Source organism: Euprymna scolopes, chromosome 10, assembly GCF_053919585.1.
Source record: "Euprymna scolopes isolate OS-2025 chromosome 10, ASM5391958v1, whole genome shotgun sequence".
Lineage (NCBI taxonomy): Eukaryota > Metazoa > Mollusca > Cephalopoda > Sepiida > Sepiolidae > Euprymna > Euprymna scolopes.
This window is the reverse complement of record NC_136491.1, coordinates 42202359-42230353: the sequence shown is the minus strand read 5'-3', so window position 1 is coordinate 42230353 and position 27995 is coordinate 42202359. Positions and strand designations below refer to the sequence as shown.

The following is a 27995-nucleotide window of genomic DNA, read 5'->3' as shown; positions in this document are numbered from 1 at the left end:
CCTGAGACTGCTTGCCATATTCTACGGTTTCAAAATAATCAGCTGGATTAATATTCAATTTGTCTCTGACAGGTGTTCTCAGTGGGGTGGTGCCGGGTGTTTGCCGTGGAGTCATAACACCTGATTTGGGGCTGAGTCCTGCACAAAAAAAAAAAAAATAAATAAATAAATAAAATTGAAACACTATTAAGTGGCTAAAATTTAAAAAAAAATTATTACTTTAATGACACAATATATGCAAACTATTTTTTTTGTTTATGGAAATTGCTCCAGACAAGGTATGAAACCATTTAGTGTAAGGAGCTAACAAGAACGAAAGCTGATTATCAAAAACACAGATGTCTATTGTCCTTAGTCTTGAAAAGTCGGACTCAGAGGAATGCCAGGAGTCAGAGTCTGATTTTTTTAATCTCTGAAGAATCAACAGTCTGAATATTGGAAAACTTTAAAATAAGGAATGGGAGTCGGATATTTTGGAATTCTAGGAGTTGGAATCAGAGTGGGACCTTATACTTTCCACCACTTCAACCTTGCAGAATAATATCAATAAAATTTGGAGTTAAAAAGCACTGTGCTAAATTTGTCACGGTTACATTTTTTTTTTATTATTCAAACAATTTAACCTGATCTCAGCGAGTAACCCATTGTAGTAGTGAAAGTTGATATTATGCACAAAAAAAATCCCCAAAATTCCAACTCTTGAATTAGATTAGGAATACATCAAAAGATGTAGATCTTCTTAAGAGAATAATTAGACCCAAACGATGATGCCAGTTATCTAACTTCCCTCTCATTCTGCTCAGATCAATGTCACCCTTCTTGATTGTACTTTCTCAACCACCAAAAATTGCAGAGATACACATCTTCGACCATTGCTTTTGAAATCTGACCGTTTTAGGTTTGCTCTTGTGTTTAGCCATTATCTTTGCAATGGTCACATTAAAGACATAAGACAAAATCTAAAAAAAAAAAAATTTTTTTTCTAACTTTATCTCCTTTCCTTTCTATCATTCTTTTTTCCTTTTTACAGTTACAAATAAAAAATGTATTACTACTTGTGGTGATATTCCCTTTTTGTTTATAGTGGATTAGCCCAATGTTTGTATTCTTTCCTTATTACCTTTGAGTGTTAATAAACAGAGAGAGAGAATGTAATAGACAGTATATAGATTAAGAGGCGAGGAAGGGTCAAACAATATACAAAGGGGTAGAAAATTAGGGTTATAGTCAGCTAACATACTTCCTAACTTCTGTCGTAATGCTATTGGAAGTGGTGACAAGGCAAATCAGATTTTTCTCTCTCTCTCATGCCTATATGTCTCCTGTGCATGTACTCTTTTTTTATTATGTTTTTCCGATATTTTTATACTTCCATTAACATATATTTATTAAATTCAAATAAAAAAAACTTTTATTTTTAAAATTAAAAAAAGAATCTTTTTTTTACAATTTTATAAACATATTTCTTATAAAATTTCAAATAGAATAGAAACTTTTCTTTTAAAAATTTTTTATTACGTTTTTCCGATCGTTTTTGATTTCCATAATTTTATTTTTATACTTTCATAAGCATATATCTATTATATAAGTTCAAATAAAAAAAAAATTGATTTTAAAATTAAAAGAAAACTAGTCTGTGTGCAGCTTATATAACAGAATTAATGTAGTTTCCTCTCAAAACAGCTTAAAATATAACCATTAAAAGCTAAACCCTTGCCAACAAAAGTGAGTACACCCTTTAGGGAAAGCTGTTAATATTAACATACACTATGTCAAGTGTCAATATTTTGTGTGGCCATCATCATTAACCAGGATTGCCTTTACTCTCCTGGGCACAGAGTTTACCAGAGCTTCACAGGTAGCCACTGGAATGCTCTTTCACTCCTCCATGACAACGTCGCAGAGTTGGCGGATATTTGAGACTTTGCGCACTTCCACCTTATAATTGAGGATCTCTCAAAGATGTTCTTTTGGGTTCAAGTCTGGAGACATGCTTGGCCAGTCTATCACCTTTACCTTCAGCCTCTTCAGTAAAGCAGTGGTCGTCTAGGGAGGTGTGTTTGGGGTGATTGTCATGCTGGAGCACTGCCCTGCGACTCAGTTTCTGGAGGGACGGGATCATGCTTTACTGCGGTATTTCATTGTGTCAAAATGTGATTTTGTCAGTGTTGTCCCATGAAGAGATATACTTAAATATCTGCAAAAATGTGAGGGGTGTACTCACTTTTGTGACACCCTGTATACATCAGTACTGGATATTTCCTTCATGGATTCATCAGAAAAAACAAAGTTCTCAAAGAGAAACATACAGGATGTAATATGTAAAATTCAGAAAGAACCTAGCAAAATTATTATTTATCTATATGTGCTCTTTTGCTATAACATTGAGCTTTTGATTTAAAAAGGATTGGTATGCATAAAAAACAGAAAATATTTGCAAAAGCTTACATTTTAACAATATATATATATATATATATATATATATATATATATATGACACAGCAAAACAGTCTGTCTGTCAATGACTGAGTGTGTGCATATACATGCAACAAAAAGCAAAAAGTATCCATTACCTGAAGCATCACTATGCCCTGGTGTTTGGTATGGAGTTGCAATCAGGGTGTTGGGAGTATGAGGAGTGGCGTGTTTTGGTGTTGCCCCACTGAAATCACTGTCGTAGAGTGGAGTGTTCAATCCTCCCTTGAGTGGAGTATCAACATTTGTCAATGCCATGATGTTCTGAGCTTCCTATAATAATAAAAAGAAAAGATTTAAAAAAAAATGAACAGTAAAAATATTTTCCATTTTATCTTGTTGTAAAATGAGATATATCCTGCAAGGATATTGTCTATCCATTCAACAGTGAGTTTTTTTTGGGGTTTGTTTGTTTTGCTTTACGGCATATCAACCCTTTTGGGTTATTTAATGCTGGTTTCATTAATTTTGGTAAAAGATGGGGGAAATATCATAACCTTTAAGTCAAAAGGTTCAACAATCAGTCCGACAGAAACTGAGCCATTTCGGTGGCCTTTTTGCTGTCAGACTAATGCAAATGTTCACCCTCTCAGGCCTTGCCTGTTTTTGGGAGGAATAAGTTTATCATTTGTTGTCTGAGGCGCCCTCACAGGGGAATACCAACAAGGCTACTTAGACTTATTTTTGTAGGGACAGACAGCTCCTCCTCTTGAGGCGCTGGCTCTTTTTCCTACCTTCTAACCTTGTGTCACATCATCTGACAGTGAGAAAGAGGTAAATAATGAAAAGGATGTTATGCTTGAGGTTCATATTTCCAATCATTTAACATTCTTGTATAAAGATTATTTGAATATCAATTTTTTTTATATATGTATATTTTGTGCAACTGATTAATGCTTTTTTATTAATCCATAGAATACTTTGTTTTATTATAGATATTAAAATTTTGAGGTGTACATCCACTGCCTTCAAAAATGACATGATGAATTCTACTCTGATGTCATTAAATAGTTCCTTCGTAGTATGAACATTGTAGTATTTTTATCGCATGGAAGCAAAATCGACATATTCTAACAAAGTGTATGAACATGACAAATTGCATACCAGTTGTCTTTTATATAATCGATGAATGTTGTCTAGGACGATATAATTATGTAATAGATGACAAATTGTACGCCATTATGGCTCCTTCTGCTCCAGCAGAAATGAATGTGTGATTTTCATGCAGCTAATACAAAATCAAAAGAAAACAAACAGTTCTCTTTGTGACTTCCTATGGCCTTGTCTCCATTCTCCTAGATCGGGTTGTATTGTCATTTCTTGTGGATATATGTATGGATGTGTATTTCGACATCTGTGTATGGAACTTTAATCGAGAAGGCTCTTCTTGAGGAATTTTGCTGTGTTGGCCTTAGGATGTCTTCAGATTCCGACGGGACCTGGGAGGTCTTCAGATTCCGACGGGACCTGGGAGGTCTTCAGATTCCGACGGGACCTGGGAGGTCTTCAGATTCCGACGGGACCTGGGAGGTCTTCAGATTCCGACGGGACCTGGGAGGTCTTCAGATTCCGACGGGACCTGGGATTTCTTCAGATTGCGACGGGACCTGGAATTTCTTCAGATTGCAATGTAACCTGGAATTTCTTCAGATTGCAATGTAACCTGGAATTTCTTCAGATTGCAATGTAACCTGGAATTTCTTCAGATTGCAATGTAACCTGGAATTTCTTCAGATTGCAATGTAACCTGGAATTTCTTCAGATTTCAATGTAACCTGGAATTTCTTCAGATTGCAATGTAACCTGGAATTTCTTCAGATTGCAATGTAACCTGGAATTTCTTCAGATTGCAATGTAACCTGAAATTTCTTCAGATTGCAATGTAACCTGGAATTTCTTCAGATTGCAATGTAACCTGGAATTTCTTCAGATTGCAATGTAACCTGGAATTTCTTCAGATTGCAATGTAACCTGGAATTTCTTCAGATGGCAATGTAACCTGGAATTTCTTCAGATTGCAATGTAACCTGGAATTTCTTCAGATGGCAATGTAACCTGGAATTTCTTCAGATTGCAATGTAACCTGGAATTTCTTCAGATTGCAATGTAACCTGGGATTTCTTCAGATTGCAATGTAACCTGGGATTTCTTCAGATTGCAATGTAACCTGGAATTTCTTCAGATTGCAATGTAACCTGGAATTTCTTCAGATTGCAATGTAACCTGGGATTTCTTCAGATTGCAATGTAACCTGGAATTTCTTCAGATTGCAATGTAACCTGGAATTTCTTCAGATTGCAATGTAACCTGGAATTTCTTCAGATTGCAATGTAACCTGGAATTTCTTCAGATTCCAATCAGACTTTTGATCCAACAAAATATAATCTCTTTGATGTTCAACAACAATGATATTTTACACGCTAGTTTAATGATCAGCAAGTTATCTAAATTTTCTATTTTGTTAATGTTGTTAATACTGATATAAAGGAAAAAAAAGAATCAGTTGTTTCTTTTACTTTGTAAGATGATATCAAGTGTTAAATCTATAGCATTGGATTCTGTACTGAAAACAGATGCTTCTTCATGAAGATATTAAATAATTTGGGTCTAATGTACAGCTGCACATTCTGTTATATTTTTGTTTTTAGATCTGCATGTCAATGCAGCAGTATGTTTGGGATAAAAAGCCAGGATTTTATTTAGTTTTTCTTGGAAAATGGAGAAGTTGAGATACTCACTGATGTGTTTGTTTGGCCGGTACACGTGTTCATTAATATGTGTATATGTATTAGTGATGGGATGATTCCAATAATTTTCCCGATCCCGTACAAAATTCCAGATTCCGATACAATTACCAATTCTGATTCCAATTCTCTATAAATCTCTAAATATTTGACTATAGAATTGTTATTTTGTCCCGATTACTCTAAAAACAGATCTTAAATGTGCCTGTATTTTCTCAAACGTAAAAACATACTTGTGAGGGTGTGATCTAGAGATTTAGTCTTACTGGAAGTTTAAATCAATAAATATTTATTATTTTATTATTACTACAAGCAATGGAAGACGTTTTATAAAAATAAAATAAAAGAGATAATTAAAGGAATCGATTTTGGCATCGGAAAATAGGCTCAAATTTTCCCCGATTCTGATACCCCAAAAAGCTCTAATTTTTCAGATTCACGATTCCGATTAATAATCCCAACACTAGTATGTATATGTGCTTATGTGTGCATACATGTGATTGAGGGAAGAGGGTTGTCTTAATTTAGAATGTAGAACCAGAGCCCAACCCTCAGAAGTAAATTGAACAGAAAAGATGACAAAGATTTTGTTAATTTTCCATTATAATAAAAACAATGTATCTGTAGAACCATATGTAATAATAAAAGGAAAACCATCAGAAAATAAAACAATAAAGTTGGATTAGTAAATAAATGAGATGTCCTTTTGCAAAGCAATATGCTAATTAGTTAGCCATACAACTTTGATGGCATACAAATGATTAATATATTAGAAAGTTAATTTTCTTTCTATGAAGTTGAAATCTGTTTTGAACTCGCTGTGAGAATGAGAAACGACGCGGTTTAAAAGTATGAAGACGAGACAGCACAAGTTTATTGTTAATCAGATATTAACTACCACAAGATAAAAATACCAGGTTGGGAAACTGATACGATCTATCCGTCTCTTGAGAGTAGATAGGCCTCTCTTAAGCCATGGTAGGCAACCCATCTAGTGATGATGTCACGATAAAAAATAAGTGTTTCCAGTCATTAGAAAAAAACGTGACAGATTATGCGGAATTTGTTCATGTTTCCCCTGCGCCAACCGGCATTGGATGAAACGTTTTTTTTTTTTTGTTTTTTTTTTAAATATTAACAAAAAAAAAATTACACAATTTCTAAGTATGAAGAAAAGAAAGCACAAGTTTATTGTTATTCAAATATTAACAGCAAAAAAAAAATCAAAGTAAATATGAGTTTATTACTAATATTTCAGTTTATGGAACTATTTAGAAATGCAGTGACATCATGTTTGGCCGCAGGTTTGGGGGATGATAGGCTGCAGCCTGTATTAGCCTATAGAAAAATTGTTTCTTACACTCATTGTTTTTTTTTGTTTTTTTTTACATGGTAGTCACCACTTATCAAGGCCCGAAAGCCACTCGGGGATAAGGGTTATTGCATGTATAGTAATCAATGGTATCATAGTAATCGTTAGAATTGGAGATTTGATAAAGTGTCTTTTCTTTTTTTTTGTGAAAAATGTTGCTTAGTTTTCGATTCTTAGCTTCACCTTGCTATTTTCCTCTCCAAACCTTCCTTCTTTTTTTCTCTGCATAATTTTCTTGGTGCCATTTATGTAAAATAAGATATGAACTGAGATTTTCAAATAAATAAACAATAAAACCAACACTGTGCCTAAGCATGCCCTCTTGGGAACTCATATGTCACGGTAACATATATTCGGTGGGTTTCTGACAGTATATTGTATATTTTTTTTTTTAGTTTTAAATCATTTTTCCAAACTTCCCGTATTTAACAGCCACCTTGCTGCGATTCATCTTTTTCACAGATATCGATAAACATTGTATGTTTTTTGAACAGATTAAATGTTTTATATGGAGTAAAACCACTAAGAACTTTTCCAGAAGAGTAACTTATCTTGCCTTTGATAAAATTTATTTGTTATACTTTTGATTTTTTTACCACTTTTTCATACGTCTGTGAATTCTAATGCAAACTCAAATCTTTTGTAAATCAGGCCACTTTAAATTAAAATTAACCCAATCATTTAATTAGAAAACAATAAAAACAAATAGTTAACTAATGAGATACCTTTGTTTTAAAAAACATATGCAGCACCTGTGTATAATACTTAACATTGTCATAAATAGGATAAAAATATAAATGTTAATATTTTTTTTTTTTTTTTTTTTTTTTACAAAGGCATCACCACATTATCAAGGCCCAGAGGCCACTCAAGGATAAGGGTTAAAGAGTGTACAGTAGAAATTGGTCAATATAGTAATCATTAGTAATGAAAATTTGGTAAATTTAATAACTTATATGGAACGGCTCATCAAGAACTTATTTACGTTAGACTTGAAGACAACCATATTGTAGTCAGCCGGAAATATGAAACTTAAGGGGTTGGAGCTAGAATGCACCGAGATCTACATCCATTTTAGAGAACCTCCAGGTGTGCCTAAAGGGGGGAGGGTTAAAAACTATGCATTTACTCAAATGTATTTCAATTAATGTCACCCTACTTATATCTGTTTTAGAGTTTGAAGAAAGCAAGGGCTAGCTCAGCAGAGCATTTCTTTATTACTATATATACTAGAAAAGTCTTTATCTATGATCTAAAAATATCTTGTAAATTCAACTGCATTATATTAAAATGAAACCAATCATTGAATTAGGAAACAATAAAAATGAATAGTTAATCAATGCGATGTCCTTTTGCAAAGAAGTGTGCAAATTAGTAAATCTTACAACGTTTGGTCGCATCATGATCAACATATTAGAAAGGTATTTTTATTCTATTGTGAATATGAATTTGGCAAAATGATAAATTGACCAGCTTTATAAATGTAGATTTATTAAATATCAAAATAGAATTATTAAAATACAATTAATAAAAGTAATGAAAAAAAAAACAAAAAAAAATGTATATATATTATTTAATCGGAATTCATTATTGAGATGAGTGCTATTTAGTAATTTATTTAGTGCGGACTATTATTCTCATCTTTTGTAGTAGTTGTTTTTACGACGTTTCGGCCAACTATTCCTGACGTTCGTCAGGTGGTAACTGCGACGGGATAGGAACTCTGAATCTCCTAACTGCATCCTCAGCAATTACTGCCTTCCATAGTTGTTGTCGTCCCACCATGTTTTGGGCCAAGTAAGCCTCTAGCCAGCTTTGCGTGGGATTGAAACCACTACCTTCTGACAATGCTCACCTGGAACGTCGTGAAACAACAACTAAAAAAGATAATAGTCTGCAATAAATAAATTTTTAAAAAAAAAATGTAATAAAAAAAGCGAATAAAAATCAATGGCTGCTCAACTAACCTGTAAGACAGTGTCTTCTGAAGCAGGAGTACGAGGGGTCCGTAGATTAACCGACTGTGGAGTTACATTGTAATCTTGCAGAAGGGCCTGCGAGGCGCCATCTTTGATGCCACCATCTTCTGCCTGTTGACGGGCATATTCACTTGCTTGACCAATTTTTACAACCTAAAAATCAAAGACGAAATTTGCATTTATTAGACTAAAAAAATTTTCACTTGAGATAATTTATGTGGCTAATATAAGATTGAGTTTATCAAGCAGAAAGGCATACAGCTTCAATAATTAAGTATTATTGTGCTGATAAAAATCATTGATGCAAATCCATAACTCCCCTGCCAATAAAAAAAAAAAATAATAATCAAAAATAAAAGGATATATATAAATGATATACATACCTATGATGGAAAAAAATTATTGTCTACCAAAAATCACATAAATAGTTTTATTTAAAAAAAAACGAAAATCAACTTTATGGCTAAACAACAATTGATGATCTCTCAACGTAATTTTGCAAAACAAGGAAGATAACTCCAAATTATTCAAACTTTTGCAAGATTTAAGAAAACCCTTCTAAACATAAAATCTCAAATTCGCTTAAAAATGATTTTTGTTATAACAAGCTGACCATGTGGAGTTCACCTTCCACAAGTGAAAAATTTACTTTCACTATGACTAATGTTTGTGCAAAATTTCAAAAAAAATCCAAGGCATGGTTATTGAAAAAAGTGCGAACAAAAAAAATGGATGAACGAGAATGAATTACTAGATCTAATCTGTCCTTTGTAATAATAAAACTACTTGATCAATTTACATGATTTTTGGTTTACGGTATTTTATTTCTGTCCTGAGTCAAGTACATGCACAATAAAGGCTCTTCTTTATTCTGTTTTTCTTGAGCAAAAGGTTACAGACAAGCACCAAATGACCTCTTTTAAAAACCATGTAAATTAATCAAGCAGTTTTATTTAAAAAAAAAAAAAAGAAAAGAAAATCAACTTTATGGCTAAACAACGATTGATAATCTATCTTTCAATGTAATTTTGCAAAACAAAGGAGATAACTCCAAATAATTCCAACTTTTGCGAGATTTAAGAAAACCCTTCTCAAGATAAAAACTCAGATTTGTTTAAAAATGATTTTCTTTATAATAAAACTACTTAATCAATTTACGTGATTTTTGGTTTTTGTCATGAGTCAAGTACATGTACCATAAAGACTTTTCTTTATTTCTGTTTTTCCTAAAGCGGGGGTTATAGACGAGCACTAAATCAGCTTTTTAAAGCATTGCAATAAAATTTAAAGAACCCATTCAATTATTGTGTATCAGTCTAAATGATACATTAGTTGTGTATCAGTAATGAGGTTAATGCGGTACTGAGTTGAATCCAACTTACTTGTGTCGGGCAGGTGCAAAAAGGTTAAGGAGGTTACTAGTGACATATCAGACTTAGTGACTTCCGTTGACAGAGCGTGCACCTGTATGCTAAAAATTGAGCCGGTGCGTTTTAGGTGCCGGCCGGTTAACGATGGGTGGGTTGGTGGGGGTTTACCTCCTCCTCCACATATACACCCTGATATAAATAGAAACGCACATCGGGATTTTTGGGAGTCAGAGAGAGGAGACAGTTGACTGGAGTCGAAGTTGGTAGACAGTCGGACTTGAGTTATTTTCAAGACCAGAAGGGTTAGAGGAAAGATGCGTTGAGGGAAACGCAAAAAAACTTGCATCAAAAATGAAATAAAGAGATCCTTGCCAGAAAATCGGTGCCGTGTTTTCGTCTTAGATGCTCTTCACAGCTCATCGACCAGTGACGGGAAGAACCACATCCCCGAAGATACAAGATAACAAAAAAGGTATGGCGATCTCTCAACGCGTATACATGCACACAAACACATGCACAGTTAAGAACTACTGAGGTAAATATACAACTTAAGGGTCCGTAAAGGAGCTTGACCAAGTGTATACATACATGACTGTATGAATGTATATAACTGTAGATAAGACTTGCATATTACAAAATGGGGAAGTTTGAAGAAACAATCACAATATCCACTAGATGATTTAAAAGAGGCCACTAGAACATCTACACACACACACGTTAAGGCGAGATGCACATAGAGACATAGCAATATATATATATACACACACATAAAAAAGGCGATATATAACACATTAACTGTTATATATAAAGGCCATCACTACACACACACGTTAGGGCGAGATGCACATAGAGACAGCAATATATATATATATATATACATCCATACATAAAAAAGGCGATATATAACATGACACATTAACTGCTATATATAAAAAACTGAAAATTGTAGAAAGAAATGAAAGAGATCTTCTCATCCAATTGTTCCATTAAAATTTTCCACATGATAGTTTGGTTGGTTGTTTTTGTTTTACGGCATATCAACCTTTTTCAGGTTATTTAATACCGAATCTAGTTATTTTGAGGAACGATTTTTAATGGAGTATATTTTTTTTTTTAAGTCAGATTCTATTTAACCCATAGTTGGGACCCTAACAGGTACTACCACTTCGGGTCAGAGTGGACCTGGGAGCAATGGCAATTAAAGGGTGGCTCCACACTCTCCAAGGCCCGCAAGATGGGGCCTCACCATCGGATATAGTTTAAGGTCATATCCAGGACCACATGATAGGTAGGCAGGTTATTGGTCTGTAATTTCTTGTCTGGTGAACTATCTGAGAACCAGTGATCACCTACCAGTGAACTTAAACTGCTGTCAGTTACGTTTTGACTTGCTGCTTTTGCCACTGTTGAGATGATCTTATGCCATGGATCAGACTAAAATTATCAGATCAGCATAAAACATCACCTTGATAGCATAGATATCATCACTAGGTTGCTGACAATATATTTTATTTTTACTTAATCTTATTTCAAACCAAATAACTCCTAAATTTTAATTCATAAATAATCATTTTGTTATAGACAGTTATATTTATTTGTTTTAGAAATAAAATTGAACTTACATCTTCCAGTTCCGCATCGGATATCTGAGGACTTGGCAAAACCAGTTTACTTCGTTTCTTGATAGGTTCTGTAAAACTGAAATGAAGAAAAAATTTCTTCAGAAAAAAAAAAAAAAAATCAAAGCAAAATGGTTTTATATTATATCTCTGTGTGCCTGACTATGCGTTCCACTTTTTCTTAGAAACTACTGAGCTGATCTAACTGAAATTTTGTATGGAGCTTTGTTATGATAAAGGATAAAGTTCAGTAAACTAAGTATTATGGTATCTGTTTGATACACAGTTATGGATTAATTTAGTGTGAAAATGAGCACAAATTTAACCATATTCAACAATCAAAGCACTTATTCTAAGTCAACGCGCTATAACTTTTGGCGGGTTTTATTTTGTAAAAATTAGTGATGGGACGATTCCAATATTTTTCCTGAAATCGATATAATTACTGATTCTGATTCTTTATAAATCTTTAAATATTTAATTATAGAGTTGTTATTTTTTTCCGATTACCGTAAAAACACATGTTAAATGTGCATATATTTTCACAGACATAAAAATATATATATATATATAAAAATGTAAGGGATGAGCTACAGATTTTAGTTTTACTGGTAGCGTAAAATCAATACATGTTTATTATTTCATCATTAGTACCAACAGTGAAAGAATTTGTTTTAAACAAAATCAAATAAGCAAAAAGAAAATTAAAAGAATTGTTTTAGCCTCAGAAAATAAACACAAATTTTTCCGTTACCGATACCATTCCAATTTTTCCGATTCCTGATTTCAATCAATCGTCCCAACACTAGTAAAAAGTCTAGTTTCTTCATTATTTCTATTGGTAAATCTTCCAAGATATACATTTTATTTCTTGCCATAAGCATGAATATATCTACCCTTACACATACACACCACAGTTCCAATTTATTTATATTGTAAGACTAGCATTTAATGAAATTTTACATATTTTAATGCAAATACATAATTGAAAGATAATATATTTGCCTTCTTAAGCAGAACAACTCCTCTCTCCCCAATACAATGCTGTTGGAATGGTCCTTTAGAAAAACCAAGCACGGATACACATTATTCCAGTGTTGCCAGAATGTTGCTGTATATGGTCTCTGAATTCCTTGAGGACTCCAGAAGCCTTTTTCTATGAATGGGTATTATCACAAGGCAACAGAGGTTTGAGATCAAAGTTTTCTTCCTATTAATGAGGAGATGATCATCATCATCATCATTATTCTAATCAGTTAAATGCTGGCATGCATAGGATGGCTTTTACAAATTGACTTTCAAACTACTTTATTTCTGGCCAGATCTTTATTTATCCCTCTTTCTCAAGCCCATTTTTATCACTTTCTACTACGTTTTCCGTGGCCGTCCCCTGTGAACTGAACCTGCTCCCTCAACTGTTCTACATCTACTAACCCAAAAACTCTCAACAACTTTTTCAACGTGGCTATACCATCAAAGTCTCCTGTTCTGCACAAACTTCCATATACTAGCAAGATTCTGTCTTCCTCCTCTACGCCTGTATTTAACACTCACATTACACATCCATCATATCATTCTCATATTCCTCTCCATGCAACACATATACTCAACCCTCACTGGATAAACTTTACTTGCATAATCAACATACTGCATATACATGACCGATAGATCCTTCCCTTGGACAAGAGTGATAAAATTTTGCTGGTTAGTAATGGCAGAAGTTTCCTGAACTCATTCCGTCTAAATTCTTATAATCATACTGGCACCTGATTCACACCCTGTGGTTCTAATGGTATCACCGAGATAATAACACGCATACACTAGAAAAAAAAAAAAAAAAAAAAAAAAAAAAGTAAATAAATGAAATGTAAAAATTTTGGTTAATAAAATCTTACTTATTCTGACTCGTAATTACTCCAGGAAGATCATTTTCTTTTCGTTTCTTCTGCCTCAATTTATCTTTTTTTCTTTCTTTCTGGAAATACAAAAAACATTTTTTTTTCAAATTATCACATATATTTTTGTTTTGTCTATATTTCTTTTAATGAAAAGTCAAAATTTAGATCGTTATTAACAGAGTGTCAATTAAATGATGATGAATATTGGGAGAGGATTAAAAATTTAATGACTTACAATGTAAGGTAGACATATCTGCAATTTGACGCCTCCCCTTTTCTTCTTCCCTACAGCCTCCCTTTCAGACATGATGTTTCTAGTCTCAGTCTTTTCTACAGCATATTCTCTATCTATATAAAAGCCAAGTACGTCTAAGGATGGAGTACTGTTTCCACATCTGGACAGGAGTTGCTAGAAGTGCACCAATCTTTCACGAAAAACACCTGTCTAGCTGAAACCACTGTTAATAATTTTCCCCACTCTTTAACTGTGCCTAAATCGAAACGTAGATTCCATGAACAAAGCTTCTTTCTTAGAACTGCATTCCTGTGGAACTCTATTCCATTTGCCAGTTGACTACAACTTAGTTGTCTTCAAGTCCAACATAAACAAATTCTTGATGAACCGCCTCCTTAAGTAATCCAATTTACCAAATTTCCATTACTAATGATTACTACGATATTATCCCATTGATTACTGCACACTCAGTAACCCTTATCCTCAAGTGGCCTCCGGGCCTTGATAAGTGGTGACTCCTATGTAAAAAAAAAAAAGAAGCATATGTTCTCCAGCACTGTTCAATTTCCTGCTTCCTTTGATTCAGCTCATTTGACCCATTGGTCTAGTGATCTCCATCAATTTGCTGTTGCGATACTTTATTGTAATACACCTTATTCCAGTAGCTTCTCTCCATAAACTGCATACTTATAGAACTCTCTTGCTTCCATTTTCTTCCTGCCTATAATCTTAGTCTTTTCACAAATAAAGTAAGTTAAGAGGCATCGCCTGTCTTTACATTAATTATCTTTCATTCTTGATAGCTCCTTACATCAAGTGGCTTCATACCTTACCTGGAGCTATTTCCATAAACAAAAAAAAATTAAAATTAAAGAAAAAAAACTTTCTTGGCTGTCAGGTGCCTAATTTACCAAAATTATATCTTTTTTCGCAAATAAATAATTCAAAATATATTATCTCTTCTATTTTTGCCCCATCCAGAGACTAAGTAAAAATTTTTGCATGTTAGTACAGTTATGGAATTTCAACAGAAGATGGTTCAAGAGAAGAAACTATGAGATTAAAATACCTTCCAGCATTTAGTGACCTCTATGATGAAGGGGTTGGATTCTACTACTAGTCAATTGGGTCTAGAGTATTTTTGTTAGAAGGTAGAAAGTGTCAAAATAGTAACTTGTGTTCAATTAATCGTATAATATAAGTATTATTCAGTATTTACTAACCTTAAAAGGATTTATATGCCATAAAATACAAAAGCCAATACATATTACATTTAAGCAATTTAAAAATAAACTAAGCAAAATTATGAATACAAAAGGAAACGGCATTCATATTTTTTATTATAAACTAGCAGGGTTACCCAGCGTTGCCTGGGTGTTTGGAGGTGTGTGTGGGTGGGTTGGGGTTGAAATCAAAACAAAGCGAAGTAATAACCCTGTTTTAATATTATGAAAAAAAAAAAAAAACATTAAAACTTCTTAAAAAAATCAGAAAAAAAAAAGAAAAACAGCGAACATGATGGAAAAAAAAACAAAACAAAACAAAAAAAAAACGAACATAATGCAAAACGAACGATGTTAAAACTTCTTAACAGGGTGCCTGGCATTGAGCGGATGTTTGAAAAAAAAAAAAAAGAAAAAAATAATGTTTTGGGAAGGAGATAGGCTCGAACCCGAATCCTTGAGGCGAAAACGAAAAAAAAAAAAGCGTGATGACTTACCTCAACGCTACAAAGGTAGGGGAATGAGAATGGATGAAATTTAATGACTAAAAAGTGAATTGACAGGTGCATAAATTTAATGAGGTCAAACATCAATCCCGCAGTTAAGTTTGGCTGCGAGGCAGATTTTTTTTGGCTTTGTTTCCGCAGGATGTTAGATTGGGGGGAAAAAAACAGCTTCCATAAAAAATGGGGATGTCCAAATGAAAAGCAATTGTCTTATATGACGGTTTTCACCGCACTGATCAAAGCTGATTTGCTTTCTGGACGTCCCCGGCGCGAAAGCCGAGGAAGTGACCCCGTTTCAATTTAGTTTCACTTTATTTATACTAAAAAGCCAAACAAACACGCGACACAGCGAAATAGTGCAAATTTTATAAAAGTCGACGTAAATAAATCTAGACACAACGTGCATTCGTAAATCGTAGATATTACAATCTCGACGGTATATAAACAGTTCTAAGAAATAGTAAACCCCCCCCCGAGAACCCCGGTGAAAAAAGCCTTTCTTGAACATACAAAAATGCACACACTGCATTTGCCGTTTATATATATAGATGATAATAAATACAATGAAATACTGACGTCCTCCTTATCCCGTCGCAGCTCTCCATCCATATTCTGTTGCCTCAGTTTTTTGTAATCTGGATCCAGTGGATTGTACGTCTCTTCCGACGTGTTATAAAAACCTAGAAAAAAGTAAACATTTTATAAATAAATACACCATACACAATAAGACGTCAGTTGACAAACTTGAGTCTTTCATTCATATTTATCATCCGGTCGGTGCAAAAGGTTTTGCTGATTTAAAATTTCATCTTGAAAATGAAAACCATTTTTTCAAAATCTTTATTTCTAATGGTAACAGGCTTTCCTCTCTATAACTTGATTCCATCTGTCAATGAGTTTATAACTACATGGCTTATAAAATTTAGGTTTTGATGTGAAACATGAATCTCATGTTCGATCTCCTCTCATAATGTTCACCTAAGACCATCAAAACGGTTTTGTAATCTTCAAAATAAGTGATAATCTGAGGGAATGAGGCCAGACGAATATACAGGGTGGGGCAAGATTTCCTAACCAAGTTCTCCTAGATTTTTAGTCAATAGTGCTATGTAAGGACGAGCATTATCATGACGGAAGATGACTCCCTTTCTGTTTATTAAAGAAAGTTGTTTTTGAATCAACATGAGTGAGAATATTGCAAAAAAAAAAAATAGGAATTATGATTTAATAATCTGAAAGAAAAAATTATAAACTAATCATGGTTATATGTGTAAGTAATAACAATAAATTCATAAAATAAATACACTTAATGCTATTTTCTGTCACATTATGGAGAATGACCACTATTTTGACTTTAATGATGTGACTCTTCTAAAACACATACACAATAAATCAACATGTCGTCGAATCGAATCCATTCTCATTTCCTAATCTAATAATACAATTAAGCAGAGAAAAGGCTTCTTTCTTATTTCTCGCTATCTGTCGAAAATCATTAACAAAAACAAGTTAGATAAACCTAAATACTCCCTTCTTAATTTCTTTTAAATATTTTTTATTTTTTACAACCATCATAAACTGTATAGATGTATGTGTGCAGTCAGCACCAACCTTATCCAGGGTTTAACCGGCTTCCTCCAAAGGAGGAAGTTTCATAAGAGTATGAAATTCACAAGCGGTCCCCAGTCACATGTATATCCCCGTTAGGGGAGATGACGACATTAGGTTTTTGCAACTTTTTGCAGGGAGGTGTCAACGTCCTCCTACATACAGCACCTGGACTTCCCAAATTGGTCACCCATTTTAGTAATGACCAGGCTCAACGTTGCTTAACTTCAGTCACCTGACTGGAACCAGTATGTCAACATGATTATGTCGTATAGATGTATACAAATGTTTAATTTACAAAAAGACTCCCCCTATTAGTATATATAGTTCTAAACATTCAACCCTCTTGTCATTGACCATCCCTCTTGAGAAAGCCTGCATAATACTGGTGAAACGTTGACCCTCTAGGTCTCTCCACCTCCATTTTAATTTCGTAAAATAAATTGTAATGATCTACAAATCGGCAAAAACTTTTGCACCAACCTGATAATTAGGCAATCAACTGATGGCCGTATATTTCTTGATTCATATTAATTAAAGACAGGCGTTAAAAGTGAAGGTACTTCACTTTTAACGCCCCAAAATGAACACTTCAAAGTTTTTTACATGAGGATTAATAACACTAGTCTGCATTTCAAAACCATTTTTTTTTTAAAAACAAAAGGTCAAGAGTTTTCCAACTAATTTATAATTCCTATTGCATGCTGAATTAAAAAATATACTTTACTAACAGACCCCCGCCATTGCCCGGTTGTAAAATACACTTAAATATGATATTTTGATTAATGCAGATTTCGTATTTATTATATATAGTAATGATTTAAAAAAGTTAACAAAAAAAAAAAAAAAAAGACTTGTGTGCCACTACTTGGAACGGAAACCAAAACATTTAATTTACAATTTACTTTTTCCTTTGACGTTAATGCCTGAGCTATGAAGACAGGTTTGCTGCAAGGCTAAAAATTAAAACATGACCCAATAGCTATTACGTTACGCATGCATATTCGTAATGCCGTGGTCTAACCTTCACTTGGCATATTTCATTTTTTTAATTTTCACATTTTTGCATCGATTTTCCCCAGCTAAAACTCAAATATAAAGTTTCACATGGGTTCGAATACTCTATGTATTAAGTTTTATGTCTGTAGACTAAAATCTGACAAAAGAATTTGGTAGGCAAAATTTTTTAAACAAATATATATACGCATACATGAATATATATTAAAAGAGATTTGTGTTTATTATAACCTTTTTATGCAAATATTATGCAAGTATAAATCATGTAGAATATCTGCATGAATATAATTACACATAATAGTTAACTAAAGATGATCATCCCATAAGTAAACCGAAAAAAACTAATAGGGAATTAATTAAAATGAATGTTTAAAAGAATATGCAAATTAGCTAGATCTTTTGCAGATGAATGCAATTCCACAACCCATATATAACAAAGTTATATTTTCTTTTTAAAGAAACAGAAAAAGTGGTTTTAATATGAATATCAATACACACAAAAAAAATTAATAGAATATTGATTTTTCTGGGTCAGATCTGATTTCTAAGTTATAGTCTACTTTTTTTTTTCAAGCATATTTTTATAAAATACCCAATCCAAGCATTTATGACCTTTGCTTTTGCAAAACTAGATCATGGGTAGCTTTTAATAATTATTTTTATTTCTCTTTCAAAGTTTAGAAAAATGGATGAAAAGTGTAAAAAAAAACAAAAACATCTGAATAGGTTGTTAGGTCTGTGGATATGTGATTCTTCCAGTCTGTCAAGCAAAAATCACAGATTTTATAAAGAAGGCATATCACGCTATATTGGAATCAAATTAGAAAACCAAGATAGACTATTCAAACCCTATATCTGTTGCAAAATATGCTTTAAGAATTGGTGTCCAAATACTGTGAAGGGAAAAGAAAGTTTGTGTTACCAACTGCTACTTTTGCATGAAAAATTTAAAAGGCTTATAAATTGCAAAAACAAATGCTATGTTCAATACCTTGATGTCCGTCCTGCCATAAAACCAGTCCTCTATGGCCTCGCTCTTTCTCTTTCCGAGCCAAATGTCGCTGTGAAATCTAGTTCTGATTCGGAATCTAGTGATATGATTGATTCCATGATGAATACAGATCAGAAGACAACCGGTACCTTTGACCCAAGCCGAACTCAATGACCCGACATAAGACTTGAACCTTTCAAAAGAGTCTGCTCAGATACTGGGTTCTCATCTTCAAGCAAAACATCTACTGGCACCAAGAAAATCATTCTATTGGTATCAGGATCTTGAGAGAGAATTTAGAAAATTCTTCACGTTTGATGAAACATCTTCACTGGTCGATGGTTGCATATGTATATTGTGATCTAGTGGTCTGAAGTATGATGCTATGGAATGGAGAATTTTCACTGATTCCTCTAACATAAGTCTCAAAGCAGTTCTTCTGAATATTAGAAACAAGTTTTCATCGATCCCTCTTTGGCACTAAGTTGAATTGGAAGAATCAGATATACATACTTGAAGTTTTAAAGGGGTTTTATCTCAATAGGTCACATAGATATTTAGCAAATAGAAGGTAGCATAAATATTCAAGACCAGTTGCACTGTTTTTCTTGGAGATTTTTTAATGTATAAGTTTCTTCAAAATAGGATATATCTGAAGCCCTTATAGTCCCTTTAAGGCTGCACTTAGGGATTCCATTGACTCACTTTGGTAAATGGTGGATCTTCATTTTTTATAGGCATCTCACACACAGAGGTTGAGTTTATATATATACTAGCAGGACGCCCAGCATTGTCCGGTCATAAAATACAGAAACTGAGACATGTGCATGTGAGTATTATGTTTTTTCTAAACAGTTCACTTCTTGTAAGTAAATAAAAAAAAAAATACTCAAGCTGAGATCGAAACCAAAACCTACAAGACAGAGAGTCAAGTACGATAACCATGAGGCCAGCTTCACAGGATCTTTAAAAATTGTTTTCAAACTTACTAATTCTTAGCATAAAGAATCTGTCATGTGAATGATTCACGCATGCGTTTGTGAAACAGTTGACAAACAGATAAAAATCCAATGACCCCCTATGTTCCAATTTTTCAATCTCGATCCCAACCCAGCCCTTTTTTCTGGATGAAAACCAATTAAAAAGTTTTCCACATGTCTGAATACCCTATACAGCAAATTTCAATGTAGATAAAAAATTTGTTGAGTATACAGGTTGAGAATTGTCTTAACACACACACACCTTCTTACTTTTATAGATATGTATATGGGAGCGGGGACCAAAAAGAATTTAAAAGGAGACTTATCGGGATAATACAAAGAGGGAGGTGGTGTTTATATACAGAAGGAAAAGAAAAAACTATACTGACTTAACTTCTGTTCTCTATTTCAAGAAACGCCCTCTATAATCGTACCCCTAATTCTTTATGTTTATAAGAGCTTCTAACATTACCTCATATCGCTTTCTTCCTATATTGTTTTTTGATATTAAATGCATATCTCCACATATGGCACGCGTATTGAACTCCTACTCCTTAACATACCATGGCTAACTCCCAACACAATTATATACCACTTATATCCATTATGTGATAATCACAGCTGCATCCTATATCACTTTAATCATTGTAGTTCTTCAATTTTCCTCTCTCTACTATTGTACTGTTTATCTTCCTCCTTTGACACCCTATTGTTTCGTTTCTAATATGGATATCTCTAGACGTCACATTTCTAATATATTACTTTACACCTTCTCTCCTCTTCTGATAAGAAGCATCAGGCTTTGAAATACCTAGGTATAAAGAGCATATATATCTCATACCCCTAACTGATATAATCTCCCTATTAAATTAACAATTAAATAAATAAATATATATATATATATATATAGATATATATATAGATATATATATATATATATATATAGAGAGAGAGAGAGGGGGGCCCAAGAAGAATTTGAGAAATTCTTTTAAACGAGACTTATCAGGATAATACAAGGCTCAACAATTGAGTTGGAGCTTATTTACAGAAGGGGAAAAAGGAAAACGACAATATAAAGATTACGTTTTTTTTCCTTTTTCTTTCTGTATATAAGCTCCACCTCAATTGTTGAGCTTTGTATTATGACAAGTCTCCTTTTAAAGAATTTCTCTAATTCTTCTAAGTTCCCCCATATATATTTATTCCCTTTTAAATGGAGCTTTACTTGACTTATCTACATATGTTCAATAAGGAATGCATTCCTTTCTTATCCAAAAATATCCACACTCTGCCAAAAAGCTTATATATATAAACTAATAGAAGTAATAAATAACTGTATACCTTAGACACCCCATTGTTTCGTTCCGAATGTAGATATCTCTAGAAATCACATTTCTAATATGTTAATTAGCACCTTATCTCCTCTTCTAATGAGAAGTATTAGGCTTCGAAATACTTACGTATAAAGAGCATATATACCGTACCCCTAATTGATGTAATCTCCCTATTGAATGAACGATTAGATTTATATGCATATATATTTTTATATTGTCCTTTTTTCTTTTTTCCTTCTGTATATATAAAGACATAATGGTTTGAAACCAGAACATAAGAACAACAATGGGTGTTTAATTATTTAGCTAAACCTATTAAAGTAAAGGAAAGCAAAGCATATGAATTAGATCACTCACCCACCCACTATACTGATGAGGCAAGTGTATTTAAATAAAATTGATATTGTCTCTAACACGATCATACACTATACCAGGTCGTAATTGTTTTGACTACTTTGAGCATATATTAAAAAAAAATCTTACTTACCAGGAGCAGGTTTTTTCTCAAAGGGAATTTCTGCATTATAATCAACACCTCGTTTCTTTTTCTTTTTTTGTTTGATCCTGAAACAAAGAAAAATCATTGTATTATTCTGATACTGTGCTCCTGGTCGTTACAAAATAAGAAAGATTAATTGTTCGGTTTCACAGCATTCCCAGATTGTAATGGCTTTCTATAAATTATACATATATGTAGCTGTCCTCTCGATTTCGAGCGTGACCACCTCCTTTATTTTGTGTCCTCTCCCTCATTCCCCTATTCTCCCCTCAGCCACAGAACTGGCACACCCAATCTGTTTTGTTTACAGTGACATTATTGGGATGCAAAATAGGTTTTACACATTTACGCAAATGGCTTTTGAGGCCAGGAAGAGATAGGCACAATTCTTCACATGTCACAGTTAGTGTGGTGACTTTGTGGACTCGGTGCTGGACTCTATTCACCTTTGTGAATCAAACGTTTGTAAGCGCTGTACTGCATACAGCTATTCTCAAATGATTCTATGCTTCCTTCTGTAAATGTGAATCACGTTCCGCCATTTACTTCTATCTAAAGCCATTTTTTTCCCCGATTGGTCTGCAGGTAATCCTAATTGTTTTAGATAAGATTCTACTGTGTCCTTAAATCTCTTCTTCGGTTTTGATGCAATTCTCTCTCCTTTCCACATTTCGCCATAGAATAATTGTTTTGGTAGACGACTATCATCCATACGCACAATGTGATCAACCCATAAGAGACAACTTTTCATAACCATCAACTGAAGTTTTAGGTGGTGTTTATAAAGTGTCCATATTTCACTTGCATACTAGAGTCCGTCAAAATACATGCTTTATACACGATGATTTTTGTATGTAACTTGATACCCTGCTGAGACCACATGTTTTATAGTGCTGAAAAAAAAGCATATATATATATATATATATATATATATATTGAAGTGAATAGTATCAGTAAGTAAAGAATTGCCTTTTAGAAAGGTTTTATTAACTGTAAAATACACATACGCTCTTGAAAGGATCGAGCGGGAAAATGAAACAGAGGGCGCTTTTATTATGAATGTCAATCCCAAGGGGGATAACTCTTAACAACAAATTAAATCATAACATTTTCCCCGTCCTAAAGTATTCAAGTAAGGGGTAATTAATTATAGACAAATTTTTTTTTTTTTTTTTTTTTTTTTTTTTACAATCACATAAGAATCATTTTATTTACAAATAACATATGAACCCAAACTGCAGTTTTTTCAGTATTTAGTCACAAAATCCTTATATTTACTAGGGAATTGTCGAACTCGGGACGACCTCCGCACAGATTGGCAGGAATGCTGATTTTCAGTATTATTTTTTAGTGAAATCTGATTTTCTTCAAGATCAGACGATTGATTTTTGTCTTCCTCATGACCAATGTTTTCATTAGTAGAAGGTTCAAATAAAGTCTCTGAAGTAGTAGGATTATTATTAGAGTTTTCTTCATTTGATGAGTTTGGAGCTAAGTCTCGAACGTTGACAGTGGTTTCAGTACCAGAAGGTAGTTGAACATAAGCGTAGTGGGGGTTGACATCTATTAGGGTGGCAGGCGTTACAGGAGGGTCATGTTTACTTGTTTTAGTGTGGTTTCTAATATATATTGGGCCTGGTTTAACCCAAGAAGGAATTGAAATTCCGGAAGCAGATTTACGACTATATTTAAACAGTCTATCATGGGGAGTCATATTAGTGGCAGTACAAAGTAATGATCTAATTGAATGAAGTGCGTCCGGTAGTATGTCTTCCCAATAAGGTAGTTTCATTTGATTAGAATGTAATGTTGTTTGAATGGCCTTCCATAAGGTACCGTTGAGTTTTTCAATCTGTCCATTAACTTCAGGATGATACCTACTTGTTTTAGAAGTAGCAATTCCTTTTTTGTGTAAAAAATCCTTTATTTCTCTTGCTAAGAAATCAGAAGCACGGTCAGTATGTATCATGTCAGGCAAACCAAAAATTGAAAAGAGTTTGTTTAGACAGTGGATAATGGTTTTGCTTGTCATATCTCTGCAAGGAAAAGCGAAAGGAAAACGGGAATACTCATCAATTAGAGTAAGTAGATATTTGTTGCCATGTATAGAAGTAGGTAGAGGGCCTTTAAAATCAAGATTTAATCGTTGAAAAGGTAATATGGCTTGAATGAGAGTCCCTCCATTGGTATTGGCGAATTTGGGTTTCAGTAATTGACAGGATGAGCAAGAGTCAGTAATATTCTTAATTTGATCCAAAGTAAAAGGGAGGTTCCTCGTTCTTATAAAATGGCTTAATCTTGAAACACCAGGATGACATAATTGTTTATGTAAATCACGAAGATCTTGTAGATTGTAAGTAAGAGCAGAGATGCGAGAGAATGTGTCAGCAGCAATATTTTCAGGTCCAGGTCGATAAACTATAGTGAAATTGTATTGGGATAATTCTATACGCCAACGACATATTTTGTCATTCTTAATTTTAGATTTTCTTTTATTGTCGAATATGAAGCTGATGCTCTTCTGATCTGTGATGACTTTAAAGTGCCTGCCGAGTAGAAAATGTCGCCACTTACGGAGAGCTTCTACAATAGCGGCTGCCTCTTTTTCTACTGCATGGTGCTTAATTTCGTTAGTATTGAGAGTTCTTGAAAAAAATGCAATAGGACGACCTTCTTGATTTAGTGTTGCAGCAATGCAATAGTTACTAGCGTCCGTTTCTACTTCAAATTCTTTATTTGGATCAACCGTTATTAAAGTGGCGTCTTTTAGATCATTTTTCAATGTTTGAAAAGATTTTAATACAGATGGAGGTAGTGGAAATTCTTTGTTTTGATTTAGTAATAAAATTTTATCAGAAAATTTTTTAATGAATTTGCAGTAATAGGAAAACATTCCAACTATTCTTTTTTGAGATTTAAGATTCAGCGGAGGTGGCATTTCGAGTAATGGTTTTAGTCTTTGATAATCGGGAGCTATTTGATTATTTTCTATGGTGTAGCCGAGTAGAGTAATAGAACTAGAAGAAATTATGCTTTTATTTTCATTTAAAGTGATGTTATATTGTTTAGCAATTTTGTAGAATTTTTGAAGATTGTAATCGTGTTCTTCTTGATTTTTCCCACATATAGTTACGTTATCAACATACACAAAGGTATCGGTTAGATTTTCTTTTTCTATAATATAGTCTATGCTCCTCTGGAAAGCACTTACTCCATTGGTGACGCCAAAAGGAAGACGAGTAAATTGAAAAAGTTTGCCACTTACTTCAAACGCGGTGAATTTACGATCAGCATGATTTATAGGTATTTGGTGATAAGCAGATTTTAGGTCGAGAGTAGAGAAGATGTTATATTGAGCGATGTCGTCTACCATCTTATTGATATTAGGCATTGGGTAAGCGTCTAGTTCCGTGAATCTATTGATGGTATCGCTGTAGTCGACTACCATTCTTTTCTTATGATTCTCATTCGAAGTTACAAGAACCTGCGCTCGCCACGGAGATATCGAAGGTTCAATTATGCCTTCTTTCAACATTCTAGCAGTCTCTTCTTTTATGAATTTGTTGGCGGCAAAAGTGTAACGTCGGGATTTTGTCGCAATAGGAGTAGTATGAGGAGAAAGATTAGAAAAGAGAGGAGGGGGGGGAACGTTTATGGTAGGAAAAAAATTATTCGTGTTTATAGCTCCAATTATAAGTTTGTCTCTAGGACCGTCGAATTTAAGTGTTACTTTTTTATATTTTTTTTAAATATCTTTTCCGATTATTAAATCAATGAAAAGGTTTTCAATGATTTCAATTGTTATTCCAGAATGGGTTTTATCTTTCAGTATTAAATCCACGACAGCTTCGCCAGTTATTTTAGCATGTTGATCGGAAGCAGCCAGAGCTATAGTTTTGTTTTTAGGTATTGTGAAGAGTTTAAGTTTTTTAGCAGTATTTTCATTAATGAATGTTTTTACACTGCCGGAGTCCACCATAGCGTTCACGAAGTTCCCGTTAATTTGGCATTGAGTGAATGTGACATCTTTGGAGTTAGTTCCTAGTCAGGATAGAGAAGGTGAGGGGTAGTCAGAGTCGTCATAAAGAACAGCAGTATGAGTGTTAGAAATAGAAGATTTACACACTTTAGCCCAATGACCATTTTTTTTGCATTTTTTACATTCGGCGTTTCGTGCAGGACATAAATATCGAGGATGACGTGATTTTCCACAGAAAAAACAAACCCCTTTTGGATGCATATTTTCTTTAGTCACAGCTATACGATTGTAGCCCGAAGGATTATTTGTAGCTGCTACAGTAAAGTTATTTGCGTAGCTTATCGAATGCTTTTCTGCTTGTTCAAGAGATCTGGCCGTGGCATATGTGTCTTGTAAAGTCAGGATGGGTTTTTCTAACAGTCGTTGTCGGATGGACGAAGAAGAAATTCCGCCGATGAAAGCTTCCCGAATGTATTGATTTTTGTTTTCTTCGGCAGAAACCGCTTCGAAGTTACATGTTTTGGCAAGCATTTCCAATTGTAGTATGAAGGCATCTATATTTTGTGTTGTTTGTTGCTTCGTCGTCATCAATCGATATCTATTATAAACAATATTTTCAGGTTTTAAATAAGCGGCGTCCAATGTTCTTAATGCACTATCGTAGTCGGTTTTATCGCTTATTAAATCAAAAACAGAGGCTGAAATACAATTGATCAAGGCAAAGAAATTATCTGAAGTGTTTTCGATTAATCCGTTATTATGTGAGCGGATATAATTCTGGAGGGTTAATTTCCAATGCCTATAGGATTTTTCGGAATTAGGGCATGTAGGTTCCACCTCGAATCTGTCGGGACGTAAGATTCGATCCATTATTTTTTTTTTTTTTTTTTACAGTTAATAAAATTGAAGTGAATAGTATCAGTAAGTAAAGAATTGCCTTTTAGAAAGGTTTTATTAACTGTAAAATACACGTACGCTCTTGAAAGGATCGAGCGGGAAAATGAAACAGAGGGCGCTTTTATTATGAATGTCAATCCCAAGGGGGATAACTCTTAACAACAAATTAAATCATAACATATATATATATATATATATATATATATATATATATGCTTAGTGTAATAGAATATATATATATATATATGCTTAGTGTAATAGAATTTTATCCCTTTTTTTTTGTATTTTCTTAATTTTATTTTATTTATACAATTTTCACCCTAAACAAGGCACAGTGCCACTTAGAAGTAGGAGGCTACTATCAGGGACATAAGTTGCAGGGACATTATGAAGGGAGATGAGCAGCAAGATGTCTGTTCACATTACACTTGAACTTCTGTGGGTCAGTACAGTTGGCAAAGCAGAATCCCGGAAGGGAGTTCCAAAGTCTAGCAGTTCTGTAGAAGAAACTATTGGAGTAGAAGACTTTTTTATACCTAGGGATTTCTACTATGTAGGGGTGGGATTTGGCTGCTTGTCGGGTTTGTTGGGGGTATTTACGTCGAGGGGATACAAGGGCTTGTAGTTCATCAGAGCATTTTCCATTAAAATACTTGTAGAACAGGCAGAGAGATGCAACATTTCATCGATGGAACAAAGGTTGCAGCTTTGATCACAGTTCAGGACATATCAGGTTGGCAACTCTCTTCTGAATGCTGTCCAGGAGTGAGAGACTAGACGCAGATGCACCAGCCCAAATGTGACAACAGTACTCCATACATAGGCGAATGGTGGCCTTATAGAGGTACAGGATACTTTCAGGTGTAAGTAGCTTTCTAGCACAGTAGAGAGAGCCCATCTCCTTCCTGTGACGTTAATTCTGTTACATGGAATTTAAATTAACATCTTTCTTGAACAATCAAAAAATGTTCTCCGGGTGCCACTCTTCAAATGCCCATTTCACAACTACCTGTTGAAATTCTCTTTTTCGACAAATTTTTTCGTTCATTTGCTTTTTCACCCAATATCGAAAATATTCACAATAAATGTGGAACTTATATTAATTTTTTCTGATTTTAACAGTAAAACGATCATAAAAAAAAATGAAAAAAAATTTTTAAAAATAATTATTAACGAGAAACTTTGTTATTTTTAACAATGTTTGCTTAAATATATAAATGCAACTTAATTCCTTTGCATTTGCATGTCATTACTTTATTTGTGGTAAGA

The 27995-nt window shown here is 33.7% G+C and overlaps 1 protein-coding gene across 1 annotated transcript in view; it reads right to left on the bottom strand.

The window, feature by feature from the left end:
* The window catches only part of LOC145285943 (cell division cycle 5-like protein), a 78307-nt gene that overhangs the window by 24170 nt on the left and 26142 nt on the right, over nt 1-27995 (bottom strand). The window contains exons 7-13 of the mRNA XM_080134450.1: nt 21839-21915; nt 15998-16101; nt 13455-13534; nt 11563-11638; nt 8559-8723; nt 2574-2748; nt 2-138 (exon numbers count right to left, since the gene is read on the bottom strand). Of these exons, the coding sequence (XP_079990576.1) occupies nt 2-138; nt 2574-2748; nt 8559-8723; nt 11563-11638; nt 13455-13534; nt 15998-16101; nt 21839-21915 (814 nt within the window). The remainder of the gene's footprint in view (nt 1; nt 139-2573; nt 2749-8558; nt 8724-11562; nt 11639-13454; nt 13535-15997; nt 16102-21838; nt 21916-27995) is intronic.